The 26,036-nt window shown below is 37.3% G+C and overlaps 2 protein-coding genes across 4 annotated transcripts in view; one reads left to right on the plus strand and one right to left on the minus strand.

The window, feature by feature from the left end:
- The window catches only part of LOC132550603 (dystroglycan 1-like), a 91,168-nt gene that overhangs the window by 49,880 nt on the left and 15,252 nt on the right, over window positions 1-26,036 (plus strand). Inside the window, exons 1-2 of one of the 3 annotated variants that reach the window (XM_060214691.1) lie at window positions 9,544-9,680; window positions 10,540-11,092. In XM_060214691.1, coding sequence (XP_060070674.1) covers window positions 10,781-11,092 — 312 coding nt within the window. In that variant the 5' untranslated portion in view covers window positions 9,544-9,680; window positions 10,540-10,780. Of the gene's footprint in view, window positions 1-9,543; window positions 9,681-10,539; window positions 11,093-26,036 lie in introns of those variants that run through there. The other 2 variants (XM_060214693.1, XM_060214692.1) reach the window with 2 other exon arrangements.
- Window positions 4,980-7,572, minus strand: LOC132550601 (mucin-2-like). Its single transcript, XM_060214690.1, has 2 exons — window positions 7,481-7,572; window positions 4,980-6,984 (listed from the first exon to the last, which is right to left on the minus strand). Exons 1-2 carry the CDS (start codon window positions 7,570-7,572, stop codon window positions 4,980-4,982), a joined length of 2,097 nt encoding a protein of 698 aa, XP_060070673.1.

A 26,036-nucleotide genomic window follows, 5' to 3' on the forward strand; every position in this document is an offset into this window, starting at 1 on the left:
TCAGGAATTTCTTTTTATCAAAGGAAGAGGACAAATTATTTTTGTAGAGTGTAATGTCCATTGTACAATATACCAGTGTAACAAGTTTTGACAAAATGATTTGTAGCGGGAGAGAAGAATGCCTAAATAGCATGTTAGCATGAAATTATATACAATATCATGTTTCTGAATTAATGTAATCAAATGGGGCGTGCCACACAGGCGATTGTCTGAAATTTAATTAACGATCACAACAAACTGCTTATAATCAAGTGTTTATTGTAACTGTTTATGTGCAGTGTTATACAATAAGGGTTTACTCAATAAACAGACCAGTCTGTCGCGTCATATTCAAACGATCACCAGTCTATATTAATGTTAATACTATATAATAGACATCATTTATATGGAAGTTACATGTGGTATTCAAATCTTTAAAATGTGACACCTGTTAAATGTCATTCTGTAAAATTGTCAAATTTATGAAGTATTATGTGGATTAATGAATTAGTCAAGTTTAGTCCCTTTGTCCCAGACTGTGTGGTATTGTTTACTTATAACAAAACTTAACAATTTATCATCAAATTCAATAATATCTTAAAATGTACTTGTTAAAATTTTACAGCATTTTGACCGTTATCTGGTAACAATTATTTGTAAGTTGACAATGAGGAAAATTGCACAATTATTAACTTTCATTGAGGTCAGTGTGATGGTTTATCAACCCGATGATTGTTTTTTGAAGTAGTCCAAGGTCATTAAAACACCATTCCATTTAAGCTTATAAAGTTTTTATAGCAATCTTATATCATTGTTGTAGGATGATCTTAATATGTTGCTGACAATATGCCTGGAATTTCCTAGAATTTTGTATTGATAGCATTAGCAAGTGGGTTGTTTACAAAACGTTTATATTCAATTTATTGAAAGTTGATATTTTGTTATAGACAAATTAGAAATGTGGATATACTCAAATTTCATCACTGATTTAATAATTTAATCATGAGTCATATTATATGCCCAGTATCTCTGATGGATACCATACACTCACTACCTGATGTAAGTGTCGCTGTTTGGGAGTCTGCTTATCTCCCCTGGCAGGTCATCCATCAAATTGACACATAAATTCCTGCTAGTTGTGAATAGTTAGCATTGACCCTGCAACACAATGATGACAGGATATGTATGTAACAAGAAAATGTGCAATATTATAGACCAACATCAGATATCCGCTAATAAGCCCACATTTGTGAATAAGCTCATCCATGTATATATTGCTTTGTAGTAAAATCACAAACCAATGTTATTTTATTATCTGTTATCAGTACATTCCCCTGACTATGGGTAAGAAGTAATATACTGTAGCTTTTGGTTTGGGTAAGAAGTAATATACTGTAGCTTTTGGTTTGGGTAAGAAGTAATATACTGTAGCTTTTGGTAAGAAGTAATATACTGTACCTTTTGGTTTGAGTAAGAAGTAATATACTGTACCTTTTGGTTTGGGTAAGAAGTAATATACTGTACCTTTTGGTAAGAAGTAATATACTGTAGCTTTTGGTAAGAAGTAATATACTGTAGCTTTTGGTTTGGTTAAGAAGTAATATACTGTAATAATATACTGTAGCATTTTGGTTTTAAGAAGTAATATACTGTAGCTTTTGGTAAGAAGTAATATACTGTACCTTTTGGTAAGAAGTAATATACTGTAGCTTTTGGTAAGAAGTAATATACTGTACCTTTTGGTAAGAAGTAATATACTGTACCTTTTGGTAAGAAGTAATATACTGTACCTTTTTTTGGGTAAGAAGTAATATACTGTACCTTTTGGGTAAGAAGTAATATACTGTACCTTTTGGTTTGAGTAAGAAGTAATATACTGTAGCTTTTGGTAAGAAGTAATATACTGTACCTTTTGGGTAAGAAGTAATATACTGTAGCTTTTGGTAAGAAGTAATATACTGTAGCTTTTGGTAAGAAGTAATATACTGTAGCTTTTGGTAAGAAGTAATAATATAATGTACCTTTTGGTAAGAAGTAATATACTGTAGCTTTTGGTAAGAAGTAATATTGTAGCTTTTGGTAAGAAGTAATATACTGTAGCTTTTTGTTTGGTTAAGAAGTAATATACTGTACCTTTTGGTTAAGAAGTAATATACTGTAGCTTTTGGTAAGAAGTAATATACTGTACCTTTTGGTTTGGGTAAGAAGTAATATACTGTACCTTTTGGTTTGGGTAAGAAGTAATATACTGTAGCTTTTGGTAAGAAGTAATATACTGTAGCTTTTGGGTAAGAAGTAATATACTGTAGCTTTTGGGTAAGAAGTAATATACTGTACCTTTTGGTTTGGGTAAGAAGTAATATACTGTACCTTTTGGTAAGAAGTAATATACTGTAGCTTTTGGTTAAGAAGTAATATACTGTAGCTTTTGGTTAAGAAGTAATATACTGTACCTTTTGGTAAGAAGTAATATACTGTAGCTTTTGGTAAGAAGTAATATACTGTACCTTTTGGTAAGAAGTAATATACTGTAGCTTTTGGTAAGAAGTAATATACTGTACCTTTTGGTAAGAAGTAATATACTGTAGCTTTTGGGTAAGAAGTAATATACTGTAGCTTTTGGTTTAGGTAAGAAGTAATATACTGTAGCTTTTGGGTAAGAAGTAATATACTGTACCTTTTGGTAATATACTGTAGCTTTTGGTAAGAAGTAATATACTGTACCTTTTGGTTTGGGTAAGAAGTAATATACTGTACCTTTTGGTAAGAAGTAATATACTGTAGCTTTTGGTAAGAAGTAATATACTGTACCTTTTGGTAAGAAGTAATATACTGTAGCTTTTGGTTTGGTTAAGAAGTAATATACTGTACCTTTTGGTAAGAAGTAATATACTGTACCTTTGGGTAAGAAGTAATATACTGTAGCTTTTGGTTTATTAAAGATTTCTACAATAAGATATTTATAATGGGGTAAGACAGAGGAATATAATTTTCAGTATAAGCTGTCACATGTGTTGATATTGAAGTGGATGCTTGTACTGTAATATTATGTCACAGTCTGTCTGTCTGCCAATACAAGGCCATTTGATTCCTGATACCAGACACATTTCTCAGGGTACTTTCTGTTTCCTGGTAATTAACATTGTTAATCAGATTTTGTAGTGACATCAATCACACACAGAGGTTGTCCTCTACACTTTATGTTTTGGCCAAAGTGTCCCATCTGTCAGTTCTTTGAAGATCACTTTCATCGTTTTGTAATTTAGATGATTAATTGACTCAGTGATAACACTGACTTTGTACGATGTGACTAAATGTTTGTCTTCAGTCATTTATAGTCATTCCATCTGTTCTCTATTTGCCAAGGATCAGTTTTGATGCATGTCTTTGGTCAGTTATCAACCACATCTTTATAGGAAATATATGAATATTTAATGGCAGATATACATCTGACCATTTGTCCACTGTCAATTAGTGACCACTTGTCACGGCTGATGACCACTTGTTATGGCAACAGAGTGGTCTTCTGTAGTCAGTTAGCCAGATGTGGCCTGGACAGGATACAGAGTCTGGCCATCACTATTGTGTTGGCTGCACACTTGATAGATTATTTGGGATCAATATCACACTTGTGTGGAATCCCTGGGTGAAAAGGTCAAAGTGGTCCCAAAACATTCAAACAATAGAATTTTGTCTCAGTCAAACCCAAAACGTTTCTTGAAAAAGCTTGTTTCATATTGATGAATCTTAACAGAGAAGGTCTTGAAACATGTTTTTATGAAATTGTTTAAAAGAAGAAAAAAAATTTGAGACGGTTTTAGATTGTTAATGATCTTTATATATAAAGCACAATAAGTTAATTATGGCAAAGGAGGTTTCATATCTTAATCAAAGGGAGCCTTTCTCCTGTAATTGTATCAAGGAGGTGTATTGGTTGTGTCTTCACACTGTCAGATCTAACCTACATTTACCCTGACTTAGCTCACAGTCTCCAGTCTCTGACAGTGGCAGCATTTGTAAAGAATTTATAAAAAAAATCTCACAAGGCAAAAGGTTTTGTAATACATCTCGTACACACCACCACATTGTCAGAATATATTCATTACACGTCATGAAACAGTTATAAACTTAGATTTCTAAGATAAATAAGTAACAGTAGACATAGATTTGTGGTGTTGTGTGGCACTACATCATGGCTAAACTAAGAACGAAAACTAAACAACGGAAAAATGAGAGAGAAATCGTTTAGTTGTAACATACATTGTAGACAAGTTTTGTAATTAGACCTGTTCGGTTAAATGTTTTTGTAAAATTCATCATTACTGTTGTATGCTATTCTTCAAGCTTAGCCAGCTTTTGAAATATGTCTGATGTCTCCATGTCATTGATTCTTAAAAATGTCACATCACCAATCAGTTCAGAATATTTGATGTAAAACCTGATCACTGTGTAGTTTGACAATGTACTGTGAACTAGGTGTGGTGGTTATTTCCGTTACAATGTACTGTGAACTAGGTGTGGTGGTACTTCCCGTGACAATGTACTGTGAACTAGGTGTGGTGGTACTTCCCGTTACAATGTACTGTGAACTAGGTGTGGTGGTACTTCCCGTGACAATGTACTGTGAACTAGGTGTGGTGGTACTTCCCGTTACAATGTACTGTGAACTAGGTGTGGTGGTACTTCCCGTTACAATGTACTGTGAACTAGGTGTGGTGGTTATTTCCGTTAAATGTACTGTGAACTAGGTGTGGTGGTTATTTCCGTTACAATGTACTGTGAACTAGGTGTGGTGGTACTTCCCGTGACAATGTACTGTGAACTAGGTGTGGTGGTACTTCCCGTTACAATGTACTGTGAACTAGGTGTGGTGGTACTTCCCGTGACAATGTACTGTGAACTAGGTGTGGTGGTACTTCCCGTTACAATGTACTGTGAACTAGGTGTGGTGGTACTTCCCGTTACAATGTACTGTGAACTAGGTGTGGTGGTTATTTCCGTTAAATGTACTGTGAACTAGGTGTGGTGGTACTTCCCGTGACAATGTACTGTGAACTAGGTGTGGTGGTACTTCCCGTTACAATGTACTGTGAACTAGGTGTGGTGGTACTTCCCGTTACAATGTACTGTGAACTAGGTGTGGTGGTTATTTCCGTTACAATGTACTGTGAACTAGGTGTGGTGGTACTTCCCGTGACAATGTACTGTGAACTAGGTGTGGTGGTACTTCCCGTTACAATGTACTGTGAACTAGGTGTGGTGGTACTTCCCGTGACAATGTACTGTGAACTAGGTGTGGTGGTACTTCCCGTTACAATGTACTGTGAACTAGGTGTGGTGGTACTTCCCGTGACAATGTACTGTGAACTAGGTGTGGTGGTACTTCCCGTGACAATGTACTGTGAACTAGGTGTGGTGGTACTTCCCGTGACAATGTACTGTGAACTAGGTGTGGTGGTACTTCCCGTTACAATGTACTGTGAACTAGGTGTGGTGGTACTTCCCGTTACAATGTACTGTGAACTAGGTGTGGTGGTACTTCCCGTTACAATGTACTGTGAACTAGGTGTGGTGGTACTTCCCGTGACAATGTACTGTGAACTAGGTGTGGTGGTACTTCCCGTAACAATGTACTGTGAACTAGGTGTGGTGGTACTTCCCGTGACAATGTACTGTGAACTAGGTGTGGTGGTTATTCCCGTTACAATGTACTGTGAACTAGGTGTGGTGGTACTTCCCGTGACAATGTACTGTGAACTAGGTGTGGTGGTACTTCCCGTAACAATGTACTGTGAACTAGGTGTGGTGGTACTTCCCGTGACAATGTACTGTGAACTAGGTGTGGTGGTTATTCCCGTTACAATGTACTGTGAACTAGGTGTGGTGGTACTTCCCGTGACAATGTACTGTGAACTAGGTGTGGTGGTACTTCCCGTGACAATGTACTGTGAACTAGGTGTGGTGGTACTTCCCGTGACAATGTACTGTGAACTAGGTGTGGTGGTTATTCCCGTGACAATGTACTGTGAACTAGGTGTGGTGGTACTTCCCGTTACAATGTACTGTGAACTAGGTGTGGTGGTACTTCCCGTTGCAATGTACTGTGAACTAGGTGTGGTGGTTATTCCCGTTACAATGTACTGTGAACTAGGTGTGGTGGTTATTCCCGTTACAATGTACTGTGAACTAGGTGTGGTGGTTATTCCCGTTACAATGTACTGTGAACTAGGTGTGGTGGTACTTCCCGTTACAATGTACTGTGAACTAGGTGTGGTGGTACTTCCCGTTACAATGTACTGTGAACTAGGTGTGGTGGTTATTCCCGTTACAATGTACTGTGAACTAGGTGTGGTGGTTATTCCCGTTACAATGTACTGTGAACTAGGTGTGGTGGTACTTCCCGTTACAATGTACTGTGAACTAGGTGTGGTGGTACTTCCCGTTACAATGTACTGTGAACTAGGTGTGGTGGTACTTCCCGTTACAATGTACTGTGAACTAGGTGTGGTGGTACTTCCCGTTACAATGTACTGTGAACTAGGTGTGGTGGTACTTTCCGTTACAATGTACTGTGAACTAGGTGTGGTGGTACTTCCCGTGACAATGTACTGTGAACTAGGTGTGGTGGTACTTCCCGTGACAATGTACTGTGAACTAGGTGTGGTGGTACTTCCCGTGACAATGTACTGTGAACTAGGTGTGGTGGTACTTCCCGTGACAATGTACTGTGAACTAGGTGTGGTGGTACTTCCCGTTACAATGTACTGTGAACTAGGTGTGGTGGTACTTCCCGTTACAATGTACTGTGAACTAGGTGTGGTGGTACTTCCCGTTACAATGTACTGTGAACTAGGTGTGGTGGTACTTCCCGTGACAATGTACTGTGAACTAGGTGTGGTGGTACTTCCCGTTACAATGTACTGTGAACTAGGTGTGGTGGTACTTTCCGTGACAATGTACTGTGAACTAGGTGTGGTGGTACTTCCCGTTACAATGTACTGTGAACTAGGTGTGGTGGTTATTCCCGTGACAATGATTATGAGTAATTGACATTTACCGATAAGTTACGTAATGAAACACATTTAGGATAATCTGAAGACAATTGTCTGTATTATAGGAAATGTCACATAAATCATGGAGGTTGTTCTAGGTATCCATTGGTAAATGCTTTCATTACAGTTAGTGGATAATTTGGTTCATGTCAAGTGCAATTATCTAGATATCATCTACTAGACTTAATGAATCTTAATGATCAAGGCTTTTTGTCACATCACTATCAACTTTCTGTGTGACATCTGACTATAGGAGTTTAAGTTTTGTTATATGGAAATAAATATTGGACTGAAATTGAATAAGTAAAATTATTTCAGAATTGTTTAGTGTTGTTAAATTATTCATCAAGTCATTTCTTTGAAAAGCTGTTAAAGTATTGCAAAATCAAAGATATAATGAGGGAAGAAAGGAAAAACAAAATGCTTATAAAATCCTGATTTATTTATACCTTGTGATATCCTGTGATGGATTTATGGGGAGGTCTCCTAGCCATGTGACCAGGAAGTATGCCAGCACCAGCCTGAAGGCACCAACTCTCATCAGGGTGTCACTTCACCAATCTAATCATACAAGTCATTCTGCTGATACCAATCATATTCAAAACATCTTCCTTAAAAATATTAGTCATTCATAAAAAAGTTTCGTTTATTTCCCAAGACTTAAGTTGTGTATCGTCAAAATAAAGGTAGGGCCCGATAGAAATACGACAAGAATGCACTGGCTTAGATAGGCCTTGGTTTTCTAATCATATCATATTGCCAATAAGAGCTATGATGGCGGGGAGGCACACACTACATGCAGGGATTTGAGTCCAATCTTACTTTCTCCTCACACAGCTTCAGATAGTCTGGAGGCAGGACTCCTAGTATGTAATATTTACGGGATTGAAATTAGCAGAAATATGTCCATTCTTTATGTTTTCATGTTAACTTATACCAGTTGGCAATAGCATACAGGTTTTAAGAATATATCAGTCTCCAAATATGGTATTTTTTCATAGCAGAGATAGATTTCTGAATCTTTAATGATTTATCATATTAGTGAGAAGAAATTTGTAGAAAGTAACTTTGTATATTGCTTCTTTTAAAATAGTAGATCCAGACTCTTTTCTTATGTTTATGTCTCAATAAACTCCCAGCTTCATCTCTTGCCTGTGTCTCAGTACGCCTTCTACCCAGCTCCCTCCCTTGTGTGTGTTTCAGTAACTACCTAGCTCTCTGCCTTGTTTGTGTCTCAGTATCTACCTAGCTCCCTCCCTTGTTTGTGTCTCAGTATCTACCTAGCTCCCTCCCTTGTTTGTGTCTCAGTATCTACCTAGCTCTCTGCCTTGTTTGTGTCTCAGTATCTACCTAGCTCCCTCCCTTGTTTGTGTCTCAGTAACTACCTAGCTCTCTGCCTTGTTTGTGTCTCAGTATCTACCTAGCTCCCTCCCTCGTTTGTTTCTCAGTACACCTTCTACCCAGCTCCCTCCCTTGTTTGTGTCTCAGTACGCCTTCTACCCAGCTCCCTCCCTTGTTTGTGTCTCAGTACGCCTTCTACCCAGCTTCCTCCCTTGTTTGTGTCTCAGTATCTACCTAGCTCCCTCTCTTGTTTGTGTCTCAGTATCTACCTAGCTCCCTCCCTTGTTTGTGTCCCAGTATCTACCCAGCTCCCTCCCTTGTTTGTGTCTCAGTATCTACCTAGCGCCCTCCCTTGTTTGTGTCTCAGTATCTACCTAGCTCCCTCCCTTGTTTGTGTCTCAGTATCTACCTAGCTCCCTCCCTTGTTTGTGTCTCAGTATCTACCTAGCTCCCTCCCTTGTTTGTGTCTCAGTATGCCTTCTACCTAGCTCCCTCCCTTGTTTGTGTCCCAGTATCTACCTAGCTCCCTCCCTTGTTTGTGTCTCAGTATCTACCCAGCTTCCTCCCTTGTTTGTGTCTCAGTATCTACCTAGCTCCCTCCCTTGTTTGTGTCTCAGTATCTACCTAGCTCCCTCCCTTGTTTGTGTCTCAGTACGCCTTCTACCCAGCTCCCTCCCTTGTTTGTGTCTCAGTATCTACCTAGCTCCCTCCCTTGTTTGTGTCTCAGTATCTACCCAGCTCCCTCCCTTGTTTGTGTCCCAGTATCTACCCAGCTCCCTCCCTTGTGTGTGTCCCAGTATCTACCCAGCTCCCTCCCTTGTTTGTGTCTCAGTATCTACCTAGCTCCCTCCCTTGTTTGTGTCCCAGTATCTACCTAGCTCCCTCCTTGTCTCTGTCTCAATATTTCCCCCAGCTCCCTGTTCCTGTCTGGTGCACCATCAAGATTCTGCCAATGTTTCTGTCTGGGTCTCTGTGGTACAGCTGTCCCTACTCTGTCTCTACAGTATCAGGAATTTGTATATATGATTTAGTAGATGTGTTTTCCCATATTGCATTGCTCTGGTTGCCATGACTATCTGGTATATCCTTTTTTGACTGGTGGGACTGCTTGTGTGTGTACCCAGAGAGAACATCTGGTGTGTTTGTAGTGTGTAGTGCTACCAGAGGCTTTAGTTGTGTGTGGTGTATTTATGGCACTGAGGTGACAACAACTACTCACTGACCACTAACTGACCAGCACTGGCCCTAAGGACCCACACACTACCACCTGCTGGCCCCAAGTCCAGTGGTAAAATAAGGTTTGGTAAGGTCAGTCTTTATTTTTTACTAGTTGTAGTGACAAGCAGAATGATATATAGCTAGGATTGTTTTTTCAGTGCATACAGGATTATATTTATTTGTGGTCAGGAAAGGGCTGAGGCTAGTCACCACATGTCAGTGCAAATTTCAGAGTGTCATTTTGAACCTCAAATGTCAACTGCTGTTCATAGTGTGACTCAGGGTAAACTAGTACTCTGTGTCATAGGAAAACATGTCTGACTTGTACCACAGGTCAAACCGATTATTTCTATGATAATTTTGGCAGTTGATTATTATGGTGCGTTAGCTATAGGTCATGTTAAGTCTGCAGTTTTCCTGTTTCTGTTATCGAAGACTGGCCGTTGACTTGCGGAGTCTAGCCTATAGTAACTGCTGTGTCTACAAGACAGGTACAATTATACCCCATATCCTGCAGTTTCTTCTAACAACTTGGACAATGTTTCTTTCTAATGCACACAATATTATGTCATAATCTTCAGCATGGTTGGAGAGCTCAGTTGAAATTGATAGAATCTAAATTGTGACATTTATCTGTCTTTAAGACTGTGTTTTAGGAGATTCTATCACTGTCATTATGTTCTGTAACAATACTGGTGCTAATGATATTGAAAGGGTGAGGATAATTAGAGGATAGGTTCAGTGGATTAAACAGATGACTAATAAAAGGATTTATCACAGCAGTAATCATAGGACTGGTTTCTTTAACATGGGTTAAGCAATGTGTTTAATTTGTCACAAAAGGACATTACAGTAAAGCTGATCAGTGGACAACCGGTCAGTTAATTACAGCAGGTAAACAACATTACTCAAGGTGTGTGTGTCTAATCTTCTTACCTTTTACTTACAGGTGGATTAGCGTGAGGGAGGAACAGTGAAAATTATCCTGTAACAGTATTCCAACCTTCAACAGACTTAGGACACGCCAAACACTTCTGTTTACCACGTTTACTTCAAGGAAGTGGTGGGAGTCAATGTTTCATCCTAAAGGTCATAAGGTCAATCTCATATGTTAATGAGATAATAATAGAAGAGAAAAAAAGTTTCAAAGGGAAATATTTCCTATATTAATCAGTGACTGCATTTAAATAATGGATGTAGCTTGTGAATCGTGTGGTTGCCAGCAGAAAATTTCAAGACGCAGAGGAAGTTTTACCAGGACACTAAGTGTATCTGTCAAAATGGAATTACTTGTACTAGTGTTAATAGCCGTTCTGGGTTTGTGCTCGGGACAAAACACCAAAGTCGATGTTGATGGACTCCTTAATTCTTTGGATGAGGGATCTAGAAAGATTCCAGTGGCTCTGAATTGGGGTATAGCAGATAGCTCAGCAGTTATTGGGAAACTCTTCAATTATGCTATTCCTTCAGACGCATTCAAGGGAGATATTGTATCTTATAAGGTAAGTCCACGTATCTCCTTAGTTTTCTGTTTACATTTTAGATTTTATTGATTTAAATTTTAGACTTAGAAAAACTTGGTCATATTGGTATTAGTCGTTTGAAGATAAAATATGAATTTTCCTTTTTTCCCAATAATTTTATTAACATACCTTGGGGCGTGTTTGTAAATTCTCCTGACAAATCAGCCTAACAAAAGGTATAATTGGATGTATTGTGAGAAAGACTGTGGAATCTTTATTAAGGTCAGATTTTTGCCCAGGAAGTCTCCTGGTAGTTTTCCAATATCCCTGTAGTGTCTAGTTCCCTAAATAAAGCACCCTCTGAAAATCTAAATGCCATTGCTTGTCTGGAAACTTGTAGACAGAGAATGTCATTGACACCCGCGTGTAGCCTAACTCAGGGCTGCTGTAGCGCTCTCTGCTGTTGATTAGAATACATGTCCCCATCTACATAAGTAATACTTAATAGCTAATTTCTGGCTCTTCAGCAGATGTTGTTCTGCTTCAAATGGTGAAGTTGTCCATAAGCTCCTTTACTTAACATTATTGAATAAAAAAACACTTTAATCTGAAATATGTGTAGTAACAAATTGATTATCAATTTTTTAATTTAAAAGTGCACTTGACTATACACTTCCAAATAATCAAAGAACTCTTTTAAAATGTTTAATGTTGATGTGAAAGTGAAAGGTCTCAAGTTTTGTTATTTACGTGTCGGGGAATTTAGTCCCTCTTTCACAGTTTTCCTTGACCGAAGGGTGGGTAACTGTCATTCATTTTCTGTGACACTAAACAGGGTTGTGAAAAGACATCTGTTGTGTAATGTGGATGTGACTGAGCTCAGAACTCTTCCCTAGCAGGTCTCTCCAGTTCTCTACAGAAATCTTCCCTAGCAGGTCTCTCCAGTTCTCTACAGAAATCTTCCCTAGCAGGTCTCTCCAGTTCTCTACAGAAATCTTCCCTAGCAGGTCTCTCCAGTTCTCTACAGAAATCTTCCCTAGCAGGTCTCTCCAGTTCTCTACAGAAATCTTCCCTAGCAGGTCTCTCCAGTTCTCTACAGAAATCTTCCCTAGCAGGTCTCTCCAGTTCTCTACAGAAATCTTCCCTAGCAGGTCTCTCTAGTTCTCTACAGAAATCTTCCCTAGCAATTTTTCCTTCAGGTTTTCTACAGAGATTTCTCACTACATAGAAATTTTTCCCTTGTAAATGTTTGTGGATAATAGTTCCTATTATGTTTTGTGATTCGCCAGCTTTTTTGTATTCATTTGATTAATATTTTTTGTACACAAAGCTACCAAGGTTTTTTCTGTGATCAGCTTGGCTGTAGGTCATTCCTCATGGTCCTGTAGGTTTTTAGGCTTTAGGCTAGACATACAGTCACAATATAACGCTTCATGTACTACGAAGGGTTGGAATTATCAGTCAAATTTCTAAAGTTGAAAATGTTTTATTAAAACCATAAGATATTCAAGACTGCTAGTATAAAATAATGTTTCATAATACAATTCATTATTTGAATTGTCATTCACATGTTGAATTCATAGAAAGGAATATGGCATTATCTTTCACCGACGTAATGCATATATATAGTTATTGAACTCGATGTTTTGTGTCAGTAGTGATCCATCTCTGGTATGTGGTGATATTGGTGGATAGATCCCAAGACACCTGATAGGTCTGTGTTCTCAGTTTTATTTTTATATTCCCAGAAGGTAAAACAACATGTTTAACACACTTGGCCACTTATTTGCCTAATTGTAGCCAAACAGCCTGTAAACACGGTTCAGAAACGAGTAATGATGCATGCATGTAATAGTCTTGTGTATCCTACACAAGGCAGGTCGTGCAGCCCTAGGTCCACATGCTAAAACTATCACGTTTATTGACATGGCTACTATACTAGTTCAATGTCTGTGAAAATAAAAAAAAAAGAAAGAAAATAGTATTTGCTTTTGGTGGCAGGGTGAGGATTTTATGGCTCTGTAGTACATGTTGTACCCAGACATATATAAATTACTGATGGATCCCAACACTGGCAGACTTAGGCGCTGTTAAATCACCAGCTGCAACGTCATCATCAAGAAGTGAAATTTGAAATACTTGTATTTCCTGTCATAAACCCAGGGATTAATGTGCTTATTTCATATTAGAATTTTTTTATTGTGTGATATATATTTCACCTTTTCTGGCCTACAAGGATTTCATGGTTTTGCAGACATTGGCTCTTTTCTCTCAATGAACACTGGTAGATTTCAGTAAAGAACAGATTTAATAGTGAATCATCCCACTGTAGCATTAGACATGAAAGAAATCCTGTTTATTAATTTCATTGGTAAAGTGAAATAAAATCAAAATGTCTATGTTTAATATCCTGGTGTTGATGAAAAATTCTCCAAGAAAAGAGACGGAGACTGGTACAGCAGAGACTGGTTTAGTAGAAACATGTTCAGTAGAGACACGATCAGTCAAGAAAGTTTTTAATTTCAAAGGTTGGAAACTTTCTGAAAAAATTACTGATATTTTTATACTAGTTTTACTATCAGGCAATAAAATTTTCACTTGTGTGTTGTAATGGTGTTGTAATCAGGTGTTAGCCAGTCATTATCAGTTAGGTTTCAGCTTATCAGACCACATTCATTAGTATGCTGGAGTTCCTTATCTTAGGTACACCTGCTATTGTTACCATACGACATTGCTGGCTCGGCACCCATCCAGTCAAAAATGTGTTGCCCACAGTGTTACAGTGCAATTGTGTGGTAGATACCGTCATAGTATTAACAGTCTTCACATTTTTACATAGTTTTAATCACTTCAATTAAGATTTCAATCAAGATGTAATAAAATTTGTTAGAAGTTGGTGATAAAATTATACCTGATATTGGTGATGTGTTTAAATATGTATAACATTTTTAAAATCTTTACTGTCGAGTGGAATGTGTGAACATAAAAAATCATCTGTTGGCAAGCGAGGGGAAAGATAATTATCTTAAGTGTCTCGTTTAATTAGAATAAAAGACTAATTAATGTAGTTTTGATGTGAAAATAAAAAAGCAGATTTATTAATGTTATCAGTTTAGATAATCAGAATCGTTACGTTTAACAACTCTAGGGTAAAACAAAAATGGAGGCCTTGAAATTTGTTATGTAATCAATTGTTGGCAGTAAGATGTTAAATAGGCTGACAGATAGTCCTGACAGTGATGTTGTGGTGTTGTTGGGAGGAAGCAGGTCTCAGCTGATTGTAGTTCCTCTGGTTAATTACAATTAGTCTAGGTTACATTCTGTAGCTCAGTTGGGTGCTCTTCATTGATCTGGACAATGTGTTAGTCATATTGTCATAACAGGTAGAGTATCGAGTATCAGGAGCCAGGGAACCTGTAGATGGGTTTGAGTATAGGGGCCAGGGAACATCTAGAAGGGTTTGAGTATAGGGGCCAGGGAACATCTAGAAGGGTTTGAGTATAGGGGCCTGGGAACCTCTAGAAGGGTTTGAGTATAGGGGTCTGTGAACCTCTAGAAGGGTTTGAGTATAGGGGCCAGGGAACATCTAGAAGGGTTTGAGTATAGGGGCCTGTGAACCTCTAGAAGGGTTTGAGTATAGGGGCCTGTGAACCTCTAGAAGGGTTTGAGTATAGGGGCCTGGGAACCTCTAGAAGGGTTTGAGTATAGGGGCTTGGGAACCTCTAGAAGGGTTTGAGTATAGGGGCCTGGGAACCTCTAGAAGGGTTTGAGTATTGGGGCCAGGGAACATCTAGAAGGGTTTGAGTATAGGGGCCAGGGAACATCTAGAAGGGTTTGAGTATAGGGGCCTGTGAACCTCTAGAAGGGTTTGAGTATAGGGGCCTGGGAACCTCTAGAAGGGTTTGAGTATAGGGGCCAGGGAACATCTAGAAGGGTTTGAGTATAGGGGCCTGTGAACCTCTAGAAGGGTTTGAGTATAGGGGCCTGTGAACCTCTAGAAGGGTTTGAGTATAGGGGCCTGGGAACCTCTAGAAGGGTTTGAGTATAGGGGCTTGGGAACCTCTAGAAGGGTTTGAGTTTAGGGGCCTGGGAACCTCTAGAAGGGTTTGAGTATTGGGGCCTGGGAACATCTAGAAGGGTTTGAGTATAGGGGCCTGGGAACCTCTAGAAGGGTTTGAGTATAGGGGCCTGGGAACCTCTAGAAGGGTTTGAGTATAGGGGCCTGGGAACCTCTAGAAGGGTTTGAGTATAGGGGCCTGGGAACCTCTAGAAGGGTTTGAGTATCAGGGGCCTGGGAACCTCTGTAAGGGTTTGAGTATCAGGGGCCTGGGAACCTCTGTAAGGGTTTGAGTATAGGGGCTTGGGAACCTCTAGAAGGGTTTGAGTATTGGGGCCAGGGAACCTTTAGAAGGGTTTGAGTATTGGGGCCAGGGAACCTCTAGAAGGCTAAGTGTAGGGGTCGCGGAATCTTGGAAGGGGTCATCAGTCATTATAGGACAAGTATAGGGAAATGCTGATTATTGAAAGACTCACCTTGGGGGCCTGTAAGGGTTCGCAACAGTCATACAGAAAATCATGGAATTTATCATATATACATATAGAACTAAATGAGAAAAAATTACTGAATTTTCCTTGTTTTAGTGAACATTCGTAATGCATTCATATGAATAATAATTATCGCATGAAGCTGTAGAGGAATATGGTTCTGCTGTGAACTAAGGATTTTGTAAAAGGTCGGGATTTATTTAAACATTACACTGCCGAAGAGCCTTCTAAACTCTCCCCTGGAGTTTTTGAAACAAAACTAGTATCATTTTCATCTAAATACTTATAATTTACTCTTGAGGTATTTGTAATGCTGTTCATTAATCTATCTTTTTTGATCTACTTCATTTTAAATCTGGAGATTAAGTTAAATTTGTTACACAAATACCTCACCTAATCGGAGCATTTGGGCTTGGTCTTATCACCAGTGACTTTTGTTTAAAAAGAGGTGATTTTGACATGAATCTGATGAACATCAGACAAGTACAAGAGAGGAAGGTTCAAAATGTCACCTGATAATTCTTTGTGAAACAATTGTATATCATTGAAGACATTTAAACACTCCAAAAAGACGATGACTCAACAGATTAAGGTAGAGGACAAGAAGATATTATCTGGAGTTTAACAGTCTCATCTAACCTCTCACAATGAGCTTTGATACCCCTCGTTCATAAATCCCCTATTACTGGTGTAAAGATTCGAGTCTTGGCCCGTTTTACGTAATAAATCTTTTCTGAAATTATTGAATGATTTAGAATAGTTTTACATCTGTACTTTTGTGGGCCAACTCAAGGGAGTGTTTATTCAAGACCTGCTAACATATGTGTACAAATTATGAACTTGCCTTACATGTATAGGTGTCAAAATTGATAATAAAAATAAGACCTGCAGCAATATTGTAATTGTATTTCATTTGTGTGGGGATAGGGGGTGTGGGGGGGGGGGGGGGAGTGGAGGAACAGGGGGAGGGGGAGGAACAGGGGGTGAGAGGTGATATTTATTAATCTATGCATTCTGTTATTTGAGAAACTCAATCTGGACATTTTTAATTGCAAGATGTGATTAACTCTAGTTTTAATGACCCCCGTGTTGAGGCTCCGTGTTGAGGCTCCGTATTGTTCTGATCATGTAATTCACCATCTGGTAAATATGTAAATTCCAACCAGGTTTTCTCCTATTTTTACAAACCCCCCAAAATTTTGAAATTCAAATTAGATTACTGTTAGTGTTCATTGGAATGATAAAAGGGTAATAAAATGCAACTTTTGTTTATAATAAAATATATAGAAAGAGAAGGTGGAGGCCAGTCATAACCTTATTCACGGTTATTTAGTCATTCTACAATGAGATTTAGGTTTGGCTGGCTCATACTGGGAACATAACCAAAGTTTTAGATTCTGGAATGATACAAAGATTCGGTTAAGAGAAGTTTAGTTATATACAGAAATGTTGACAAGTAAACAGAAACCGATTGATTTAGATCTGTTTCAAGAATGGCTAAGTGTACCTATGATGGTAAGAACAGAATTATAGTAATTACAAATGTCTTTCGGTCCTGGGAGTCTTGTGTTTACATTGATTTATCTCCCCTTGACTGCCAAATTCCAGGTATTAATGGCCAATCGATGAATCCCTTGACAAATCAGATACAAGGGAAGGGTAAGGGCTTTGTATAGTTAATTGGTATTTAGTAAAAATGTTATCGCTTCATGAGATTTTTATGGTCAGGTTTTTATTTTGATCTGGTTAGTCATGGAGATTTACAGAAATGTTCTATGAAAGCTCACATTCGCCTTAAGTATCCTTTATAAAAATTGATGACTACCTTTAGTCTGACTCCTGATCAACTCCCTGATAACATTTTGTGTGTAAATTACTGCTGATGTCATTTGGCAAAATAAACGTGTTCCTTAGTGTTTTTTCTACCTGTATGAATATAAGACTAGATAAGAGTTTAAGTAGGTGATGATGATGTGAGAATGTTTTCGTCACCAGGAGAATTATTGGCACTGTATATAAAGGGGATCCAAGTTTCACCGTGACCAGCATTATTTAAATTCGATAATATTAGTTAAACCAGTGAAATGATATGTAAATAATTTAGTAGAAAAATATAACTTGAAGTTGAATTAAAATGGTCATGATTCTGTTTTCAGCAACTTTTTCTGATGTGAATATTTAAAATCTTGTCTGCTTACAAACTATATAAAAGCTGTAGTCAGCAGATCAGAAATATAAACATCAATTTTATATATAATCTAAATATTCTGGAGACTGGAGCCAGTCCCAACACCATGGGACATAAGAACATGTTTATATATAATCTAAATATTCTGGAGACTGGAGCCAGTCCCAACACCATGGGACATAAGAACATGTTTATATATAATCTAAATATTCTGGAGACTGGAGCCAGTCCCAACACCATGGGACATAAGAACATGTTTATATATAATCTAAATATTCTGGAGACTGGAGCCAGTCCCAACACCATGGGACATAAGAACATGTTTATATATAATCTAAATATTCTGGAGACTGGAGCCAGTCCCAACACCATGGGACATAAGAACATGTTTATATATAATCTAAATATTCTGGAGACTGGAGCTTCATCCCTACACCATGGGACATAAGAACATGTTTATATATAATCTAAATATTCTGGAGACTGGAGCCAGTCCCAACACCATGGGACATAAGAACATGTTTATATATAATCTAAATATTCTGGAGACTGGAGCTTCATCCCTACACCATGGGACATAAGAACATGTTTATATATAATCTAAATATTCTGGAGACTGGAGCCAGTCCCAACACCATGGGACATAAGAACATGTTTATATATAATCTAAATATTCTGGAGACTGGAGCTTCATCCCAACACCATGGGACATAAGAACATGTTTATATATAATCTAAATATTCTGGAGACTGGAGCCAGTCCATGTAATATTGAGCTTCATCCCAACACCATGGGACATAAGAACATGTTTATATATAATCTAAATATTCTGGAGACTGGAGCCAGTCCATGTAATATTGAGCTTCATCCCAACACCATGGGACATAAGAACATGTTTATATATAATCTAAATATTCTGGAGACTGGAGCCAGTCCCAACACCATGGGACATAAGAACATGTTTATATATAATCTAAATATTCTGGAGACTGGAGCCAGTCCCAACACCATGGGACATAAGAACATGTTTATATATAATCTAAATATTCTGGAGACTGGAGCCAGTCCCAACACCATGGGACATAAGAACATGTTTATATATAATCTAAATATTCTGGAGACTGGAGCCAGTCCATGTAATATTGAGCTTCATCCCAACACCATGGGACATAAGAACATGTTTATATATAATCTAAATATTCTGGAGACTGGAGCCAGTCCATGTAATATTGAGCTTCATCCCAACACCATGGGACATAAGAACATGTTTATTTCAGTTAACATATTATATACTTTATTCTGAGTTTAAGTACATTGTCAGTCTCACATAGATTTGACTCCATGTGTTTTCAAACCTCCTGTGACCAGGGGCAGTAACTATCGATGAAGCATGAGGAGAAGTGCTTTGAACTAAAGCCAACTGTAACATCAGAGTAATATTAGCTGGCCTCTATTTAATGGTCCATGGGTTACCTCATACCAGCAACATCTAGCCATCTGAAAGGACACAGGAAATAATGTCTGCTGTCACAGCGTCTAAAATTTTGTTTTATAAGTTTTGGACTAACAAGTATTAAAATTACAGTATCTAATTATACCCTGTGCTTTAAAACTTTAAAGTAATTTTGTCAATTTATGAGAAAATGGTGTGAAAACTTACCCTTTTTTAGCCTCAATATCAAATTTTGCTGCTAATGGTTCGGCCATGGTAATCTTTTCAGAACACCATGGGTGGTCAAATTGTGCATTTCACTCAAGCTTATCAAAATCACTCAACTGGAAAATAACTGTTGACATTTATATGAACATAAATATATAATTTGTCAACAGTTCAGAAATCTCAAATTACATGTTTAATGACAAGTAGTGTATACTGTGAAAGCATTCATTTTTGTGGGAATTTATTTTCATTGATTTGGTGGGACAACATGAATTCATATAGCCATGAACTGGTAGTGTAAATTTATTAAACAATGTACGTCCAGTGAAAAATCCAGGAAATAGAGATTTAAAAAAAAAAATAGAAAATTGGGCCTCGCAAATACATCAGAATTTCCAATTTTCAGGAATAGAAGTAAAATCACAAAAGGATACAAATTTGATTTTTTTTTGTTCAAGAACCTAAAGTTGTTACATACATGTAGTATGTATTTTAAAGTCTTGTCAGAGATATGTCTATAGAATTTCTCACTTTCTATTCCTTTTAAATGTTTTCCTGAAAATTTCGATAAAGGTTGTCACACAGATGTCTCATTTAGCCAAAGTAGAGCATTCACTTCAGGGGCCTTGAAACTTGTCAAAATGATAAAACGAAGGAAAATGTTTCAAATGTTCTGAAGTTCTGTATTGTCTTGAGTAAATATGATAAAAACAGTAGTTATATGTGTTAATGTTAAACAATTCAAGTCATCAAATGTAAACACCAGAAGTTTCTGGCCATAGTTTGCCATTGTGTGACCATATTCAAATTATTATACCCCCCGCAACGAAGTTAGGGGGGGTATACTGGAATCAGGTTGTCCGTCTGTCCAGCCATCCGTCCGTCTGTCTGTAGACACATTTTGTCCAGCTAACTCCTCCTAAACCTGTGAACCGATTTTGATGAAACTTTACAGGAATATTAAGGATCATGTGTAGATATGCATGCTCCTTTCTTTTTTTGAAAATTTTGGTTGCCATGGTAACTGGTCACTATAAACATGTTTTCTAATAAATGTCCATAACTCCTCAGTTATTTGACCGATTGTATTCAAACTTAGTAAAAAGATGTAATTCAGTAAGGCCAATAATTGGACATATTAGACGTTTCCCAAACTGTTACCGCGGAAACACAATCCTGGCCTCTGATTGGTCAAAATTTAGATATTGTCCAATTTTGACCAAATTTGGTATAAAGGGTTATTAGAGGATGCCAAACATTATAAAATAGGTTTTGTTGCCATGACAAACATGAGTGTTTAGTGTAGATCAAGAACATAACGGCAGACATTATTTCAGTTAAACAAATTTGCAGCTCTGTGATTCACCCACACACAGAAAAGGTGGTCTTCTGGACCATCTCTATATCAACCGATTGCCAGATGAGTTTGAGATTGATGTAGTACCCACTTATTATAGTGACCATTTTTTTGTCTCTGTGGCCCTTCAGTGGAAAATATTACTTCAATAAAGATGTAAGTATTGCAAGACTCTCTTGATCATGAACAACATGTATTCCACCCCTTCTGATTTCTAGAAATGCAGGCACATGCAGAATATGTCAATTACTCTCAGAATAACACTTTAACTTATCCATTGACTCGTTGCAAAGTGCAGGGAGGTGGGGGAGGGGTATTGGTCAGCCATCTAGGCGACAGTTCTAGTTTCTACTGAAACAACAAAGCTATGTTGTACATCCAAGTGGTCAGAGTTTCACTATCAATTATTGATTTTTTTCTTGTGAAAGCTTCATATCGTATTTACCATGCAATAAACTGTGAAAATTATTACATCATCTTTGATATAATATCACTTACTGGTAGTTCTACAGTACAGCAATAGATATGGATGGGCTTATTACAGGACAATATAATATCACTTACTGGTAATTCTACAGTACAGCAGTAGATATGGGTGGGCTTATTACAGGACACTATAATATCACTTACTGGTAATTCTACGGTACAACAGTAGATATGGGTGGGCTTATTACAGGACAATATAACATCACTTACTGGTAATTCTATGATATGAGTTGTCTACTGAAACAGATGATTGACCTATTTCCAGGTAATAGGGTAGTTGTTTAAGATAAGGATACTCTACAGTGTTCTAGCTGATGTGATGCTTTTTCACCTTCATTGATCTGAAATATGTAAAGACTTTTAAGTCCAATATCTTATTATCTGAACTTTAGCAAGTCTATTATGATTGCTTAGTAGACTTACTCAAGTCACTAGACAGATTAGTAATGCCTAATAGAACCAAAGAAACGTTCCATCCTACCATGGTGATTTGTGGCACTACCACAGAGCCGAAAATTTTATACCTTATACTCTACTCTAAATTACAACATGATGATTAACAGAAAATCTTCTTGTTGATTTTAAAGATATGTTATAGTGTCTATTTTTCTTTGTACTGTAAACACTACTATGTCCTTGAGGCAGTAAAAATCCATTTTTTTTCATAGATGGCCAGTAGTATGGAAATGTTGTTTTAAACTTATACCTACCCTGAACAGACAAAAGTGGAAACAGTTAGTTTGTGGTGTGGAATTTTTTTTTTTTTTTTTTTTGCTTTGAAGGAATTTGTGAATAAAAGCTTTCATTGTCTGGATTACAATGAAAAGTAGATAATGACAATCACTTATTACTGTTGTTGCCATGGTGACCACTACAGGGATTGAAAATGATAGAAACAGGAAAGATTACATCACGTCCAATCAGAAATACAGCCATTGTTAGAAGATTAGGTCCTGAAGACATCCAATGAGAAGCAGGTGTACTATTGTTGACACATGTCGAGACTTTATTATTCCTTTGTCCGAGCAGGTGCTTGCCGCTCTCCCTACAGTGATACATATGGTTTTACTTCCTAACTTCCTCCAGTGCCCTAGAACTCTTGAAATTGTTTTAACTCTTTTTTTTTTTCTGTCATATTCTTCAATATCTCAAGACTTCAGCTTAGTCAGGACATCTTTATGTGGTAGTTGTCTTTTGTGGTGAAATTTGTATAAAACAAAATAACAATTATACTCATCATTTGTTTCTGAGGTTTCTTTATCAACATCATAACTTTACAAGAATTTAAAATTTCTGAAAACTTTCATCAACACGAATAACACACTTGAAACCTTGAAATATTCTGCTGTAGCTTGAGGCTACTGTCATCATATATGCTGAAATGATTAGGTCTGCATGTGTGTGATAAATATGAAACACGTTCCATGTTTAGGTCTTGATTTTGATGTGACCACCGAGTGCTTCATTAGCGATGGAAATTTGTTAATATACTCCCACCTTCATGCAAGAGACGTTTTCATGCATACGCACATGATTGCATGTTGTCCTAACATTACATGTGATGCAAGGTAATCTGTATATTTAGAAAAAAAAACTTCACAGTCAGCGGTCTGCTAGACAGCAGCTTTTACATACTGTCTGGATTTTACATACACATTCTCCTATAAACTGGAGCATTGTGCGATGGTAGAAACGCAATGTGCGAAGACTCAGAGTTCTGCATCTCAAGTACCTTAAAAAGAATCCTTAACTTTTTCTAAGTGAATGCACTTTCTTCAAATTATCCAGCACCCGTTACCAATCTGGTTGTTGGTTACCTGGTCCCGTGTGTTTAATTAGTGTTCAGTATGTGGTAGATTCTGTCAGAATGTTAGTAAAATATCAAACTAGGGATGTATCAGGTGTATAAACACGATCGGAAATCGTAATTATTATGCATAAATGTGAAATCTGTATAAACTTTATTCAATCTCCAAGACAGTTGTGGTATGAAAATTGTTTCAGGTCCAATGGAACTGATTTAGACTTAATGCATTGCCACCTCATTGCAGTTTTAGAATTTTTTTAAAAATGAGAATTTGTAGCAAAGCTTGTAGAGGAATATGGCTTCCAAAACGTTACTATCTACGTGGAGAGTTATTGCTTATCTTGAAATGTAAAACAATTGTCCACGTCTAGTTTGAGTAAAACAATTGTCCACATCTAGTTCGAGTAAAACACACAACCACACCTAGGGATAGAGAGAAATCAAGTCTTAGAAACAAAAAAAAAACTAATCACTTTCAAAGCAAAATAAACTCAAAATATATCATCAAAATAAAAAAATGATTTGTCAGTAACTAAATTTGTCTACAGTTTGAAATAGGCCATTAACATGCCTTACAGGAGCCCCTTGATAATACACTCACTAAAGTTCTTTTCGAAATTCTTCCATTGTTCTGTTCTTCATGAAAATTAAATGAATTGAAATGGATACTGGAAAACCATGAATGGAATTTAAAAGTTTCTGTCAATTTAAAAGTATTTGATGGATTGATCTTCTGATCACATGTTCAATCTAAAGTCGAGGCAGTGAGTGGAAAAACTGATTGGCCAGATCCGTTCAAATAGTACAGACATCAATACAATTTAATTATCTCCTCTTAGATGTCATTCGTTTAAAGTGGCATCACGTATTTATAAACAAATCACAGGGGAATACCTAGATCCTACTGTGAGTAGAGAATACTGACATCTTAGAGTCTATGAATCATTAACCCTATTGCCAAGTCTCTTTCCTCTATTCTATGGATGTTTCAGACAAAAGCTTCACGGAAAACCAATTCAAAGTGATTCAGTCATTTGATTATGTTGATTATTTTTCAGAGTTATTGAAACATATGTTATTGTTCAACCTGTTATCCCTTTGTATGCATATGGACTTCACAATGGTATAATATCAGTAGAGACTTATAGTTTAGTCCATTTTGAAATGCAGATGGTGACTGGTTTGAGATGGTGTATTTACATCATTACCAGTAGTTATTGAGCAGGAAAACTTCACAGATTTTTTTGTGAAGCTGGAGAGATTGAATTAGGCTTGAATGCTGTGGATTAGATAGGTAGGCCTGCTGTTTCAGTCTCCATATTTATGAGTTTTGTTGATTATATTGGATTTAAGTATTTCCACCCTAATGTTATGTTTCTGCGGTAAAGAAAGGCTGGCTACAAATAGCAATATCCTCGCAGCATGGTTTTTTTTGTTTGTGTGTGATTGGGTGAAGGAATCCAACATATGGATGTTCTGTGGATTTTATTTAATCACTCCCATCTCATTCTAACGGCTTCCGAGCCTACAAGTACGATGAAAGATATTTAACTGTTTTGGACCAGAAACTAGACAATCTTCTCAAAGACATTCTTTTGAGTGGAATGAATCATTGCAAGTCAATTTCAGATAATAATCTGTTTGCCAAAAGCATTACGAAATGTTTATTGAAAAGTGTTTTGTTGTAATGCATTTTGCGTCGTTGCAAGATGTGTGTTGGCATGTGGTTTACGTTACATGAAATCCGTTGCTATAGAGATATTCTATAAGTTAACTTTCATGGCAAATTAAAATAAAAACAAAATATAATGTGAAAATTTGTTTGTTTTACCTTAAAGTCATGTAATTGTCACAATCAATGTGTGAATTAAAAGGTTACAAAAGTGTTATATGTTTTTACTGGCCTGTTTACATGTGATAAGGTTGACATTTTCTCTTCCTGAATAACATCAGTAGGCATACAGCAGTTTTCTGCTAAGTTGATCTGCAAATTTTCTACTAAAACAGATCAGGCATCTCATACATGTGTTTAGTTTTTAAAAAAAGGGAAGGTGCTGTTTAGAGAAAGTTGAATCTCTAATTACAGGTAGACCTGTACTCGACCTTGAGGGGAACAGGTATACCTGTACACGACCTTGAGGGGAACAGGCAATGCCTAATCCACGTACTTAAAGATCAGTGCATGGTAGAGAATATATAGATGTTGTCCTAGAGGGCATTTACCTGAAGCTGGTTGTTCTATAATCTTGCTAACAAACTGAAATGTTTCTGATCTAGGTAAACATTACAGGCGTTCTGCCATGAAACAGCCTTCCATACAGACAAGAGATACTAACCACCTGTAGGAATCGCTGTTACTCACAAAATTAGCATGTAAATTATCGCAGGTATTTTTGTCAGGTGTATTCTCTATATAATACAGACAGGTGTTACTGTTTCTACAGGTATTTAGCCACACAGGTATCTTGATCCTCACTGATCTGTTTATAGCAGATTTATGTTGCAGATGCTGACAAAATTCCTGTGGTAATGCCTTCTCCGTATTTGTATAAGCAGTTGTTTGATCAGTAGAGTGGGTATGTCATATCCAAATCTCATGTCAGATTCTTGTGTCTGATACTGATTGTGTGAGTTCCTGTTTGACTTTTTATCGAGCTATATTTTACCAACATGACTCTCCAGCAGATAGTGATGTTTTGTAGTGTGATCAATTTTCAACACAGTATTTTCATGATTAGTAGAAATGTACAGGACAAGTTTGCATTAGTTATATTTTTTACATCTATCTGTCATTGTACCTATTAGAACTGTACACAGAAGAGTCCAGGCATTATCACTAATCATAAGGTTACCGTGTCCCTACCCCAACACACCGACATGAGGGTACAGAAGGGAGGTAAAAGATATCGTGTCCCTACCCCAACACACCGACATGAGGGT

This window comes from Ylistrum balloti, unplaced genomic scaffold, assembly GCF_031769215.1.
Source record: "Ylistrum balloti isolate Yb309-2 unplaced genomic scaffold, AGI_CSIRO_Ybal_v1 Utg370134, whole genome shotgun sequence".
Taxonomy (NCBI): Eukaryota; Metazoa; Mollusca; class Bivalvia; order Pectinida; family Pectinidae; genus Ylistrum; species Ylistrum balloti.

What these genes read in the sequence shown, in the direction of transcription:
- LOC132550601 (XM_060214690.1), bottom strand. Translation starts at nt 7,572, where the DNA reads ATGAGAGTTGGTGCCTTCAGGCTGGTGCTGGCATACTTCCTGGTCACA. An exon ending in CCATCACAGGATATCACAAG is followed by an intron (nt 6,985 to 7,480) that starts GTATAAATAAAT and finishes CACCACACCTAG; the next exon opens with TTCACAGTACATTGTAACGG.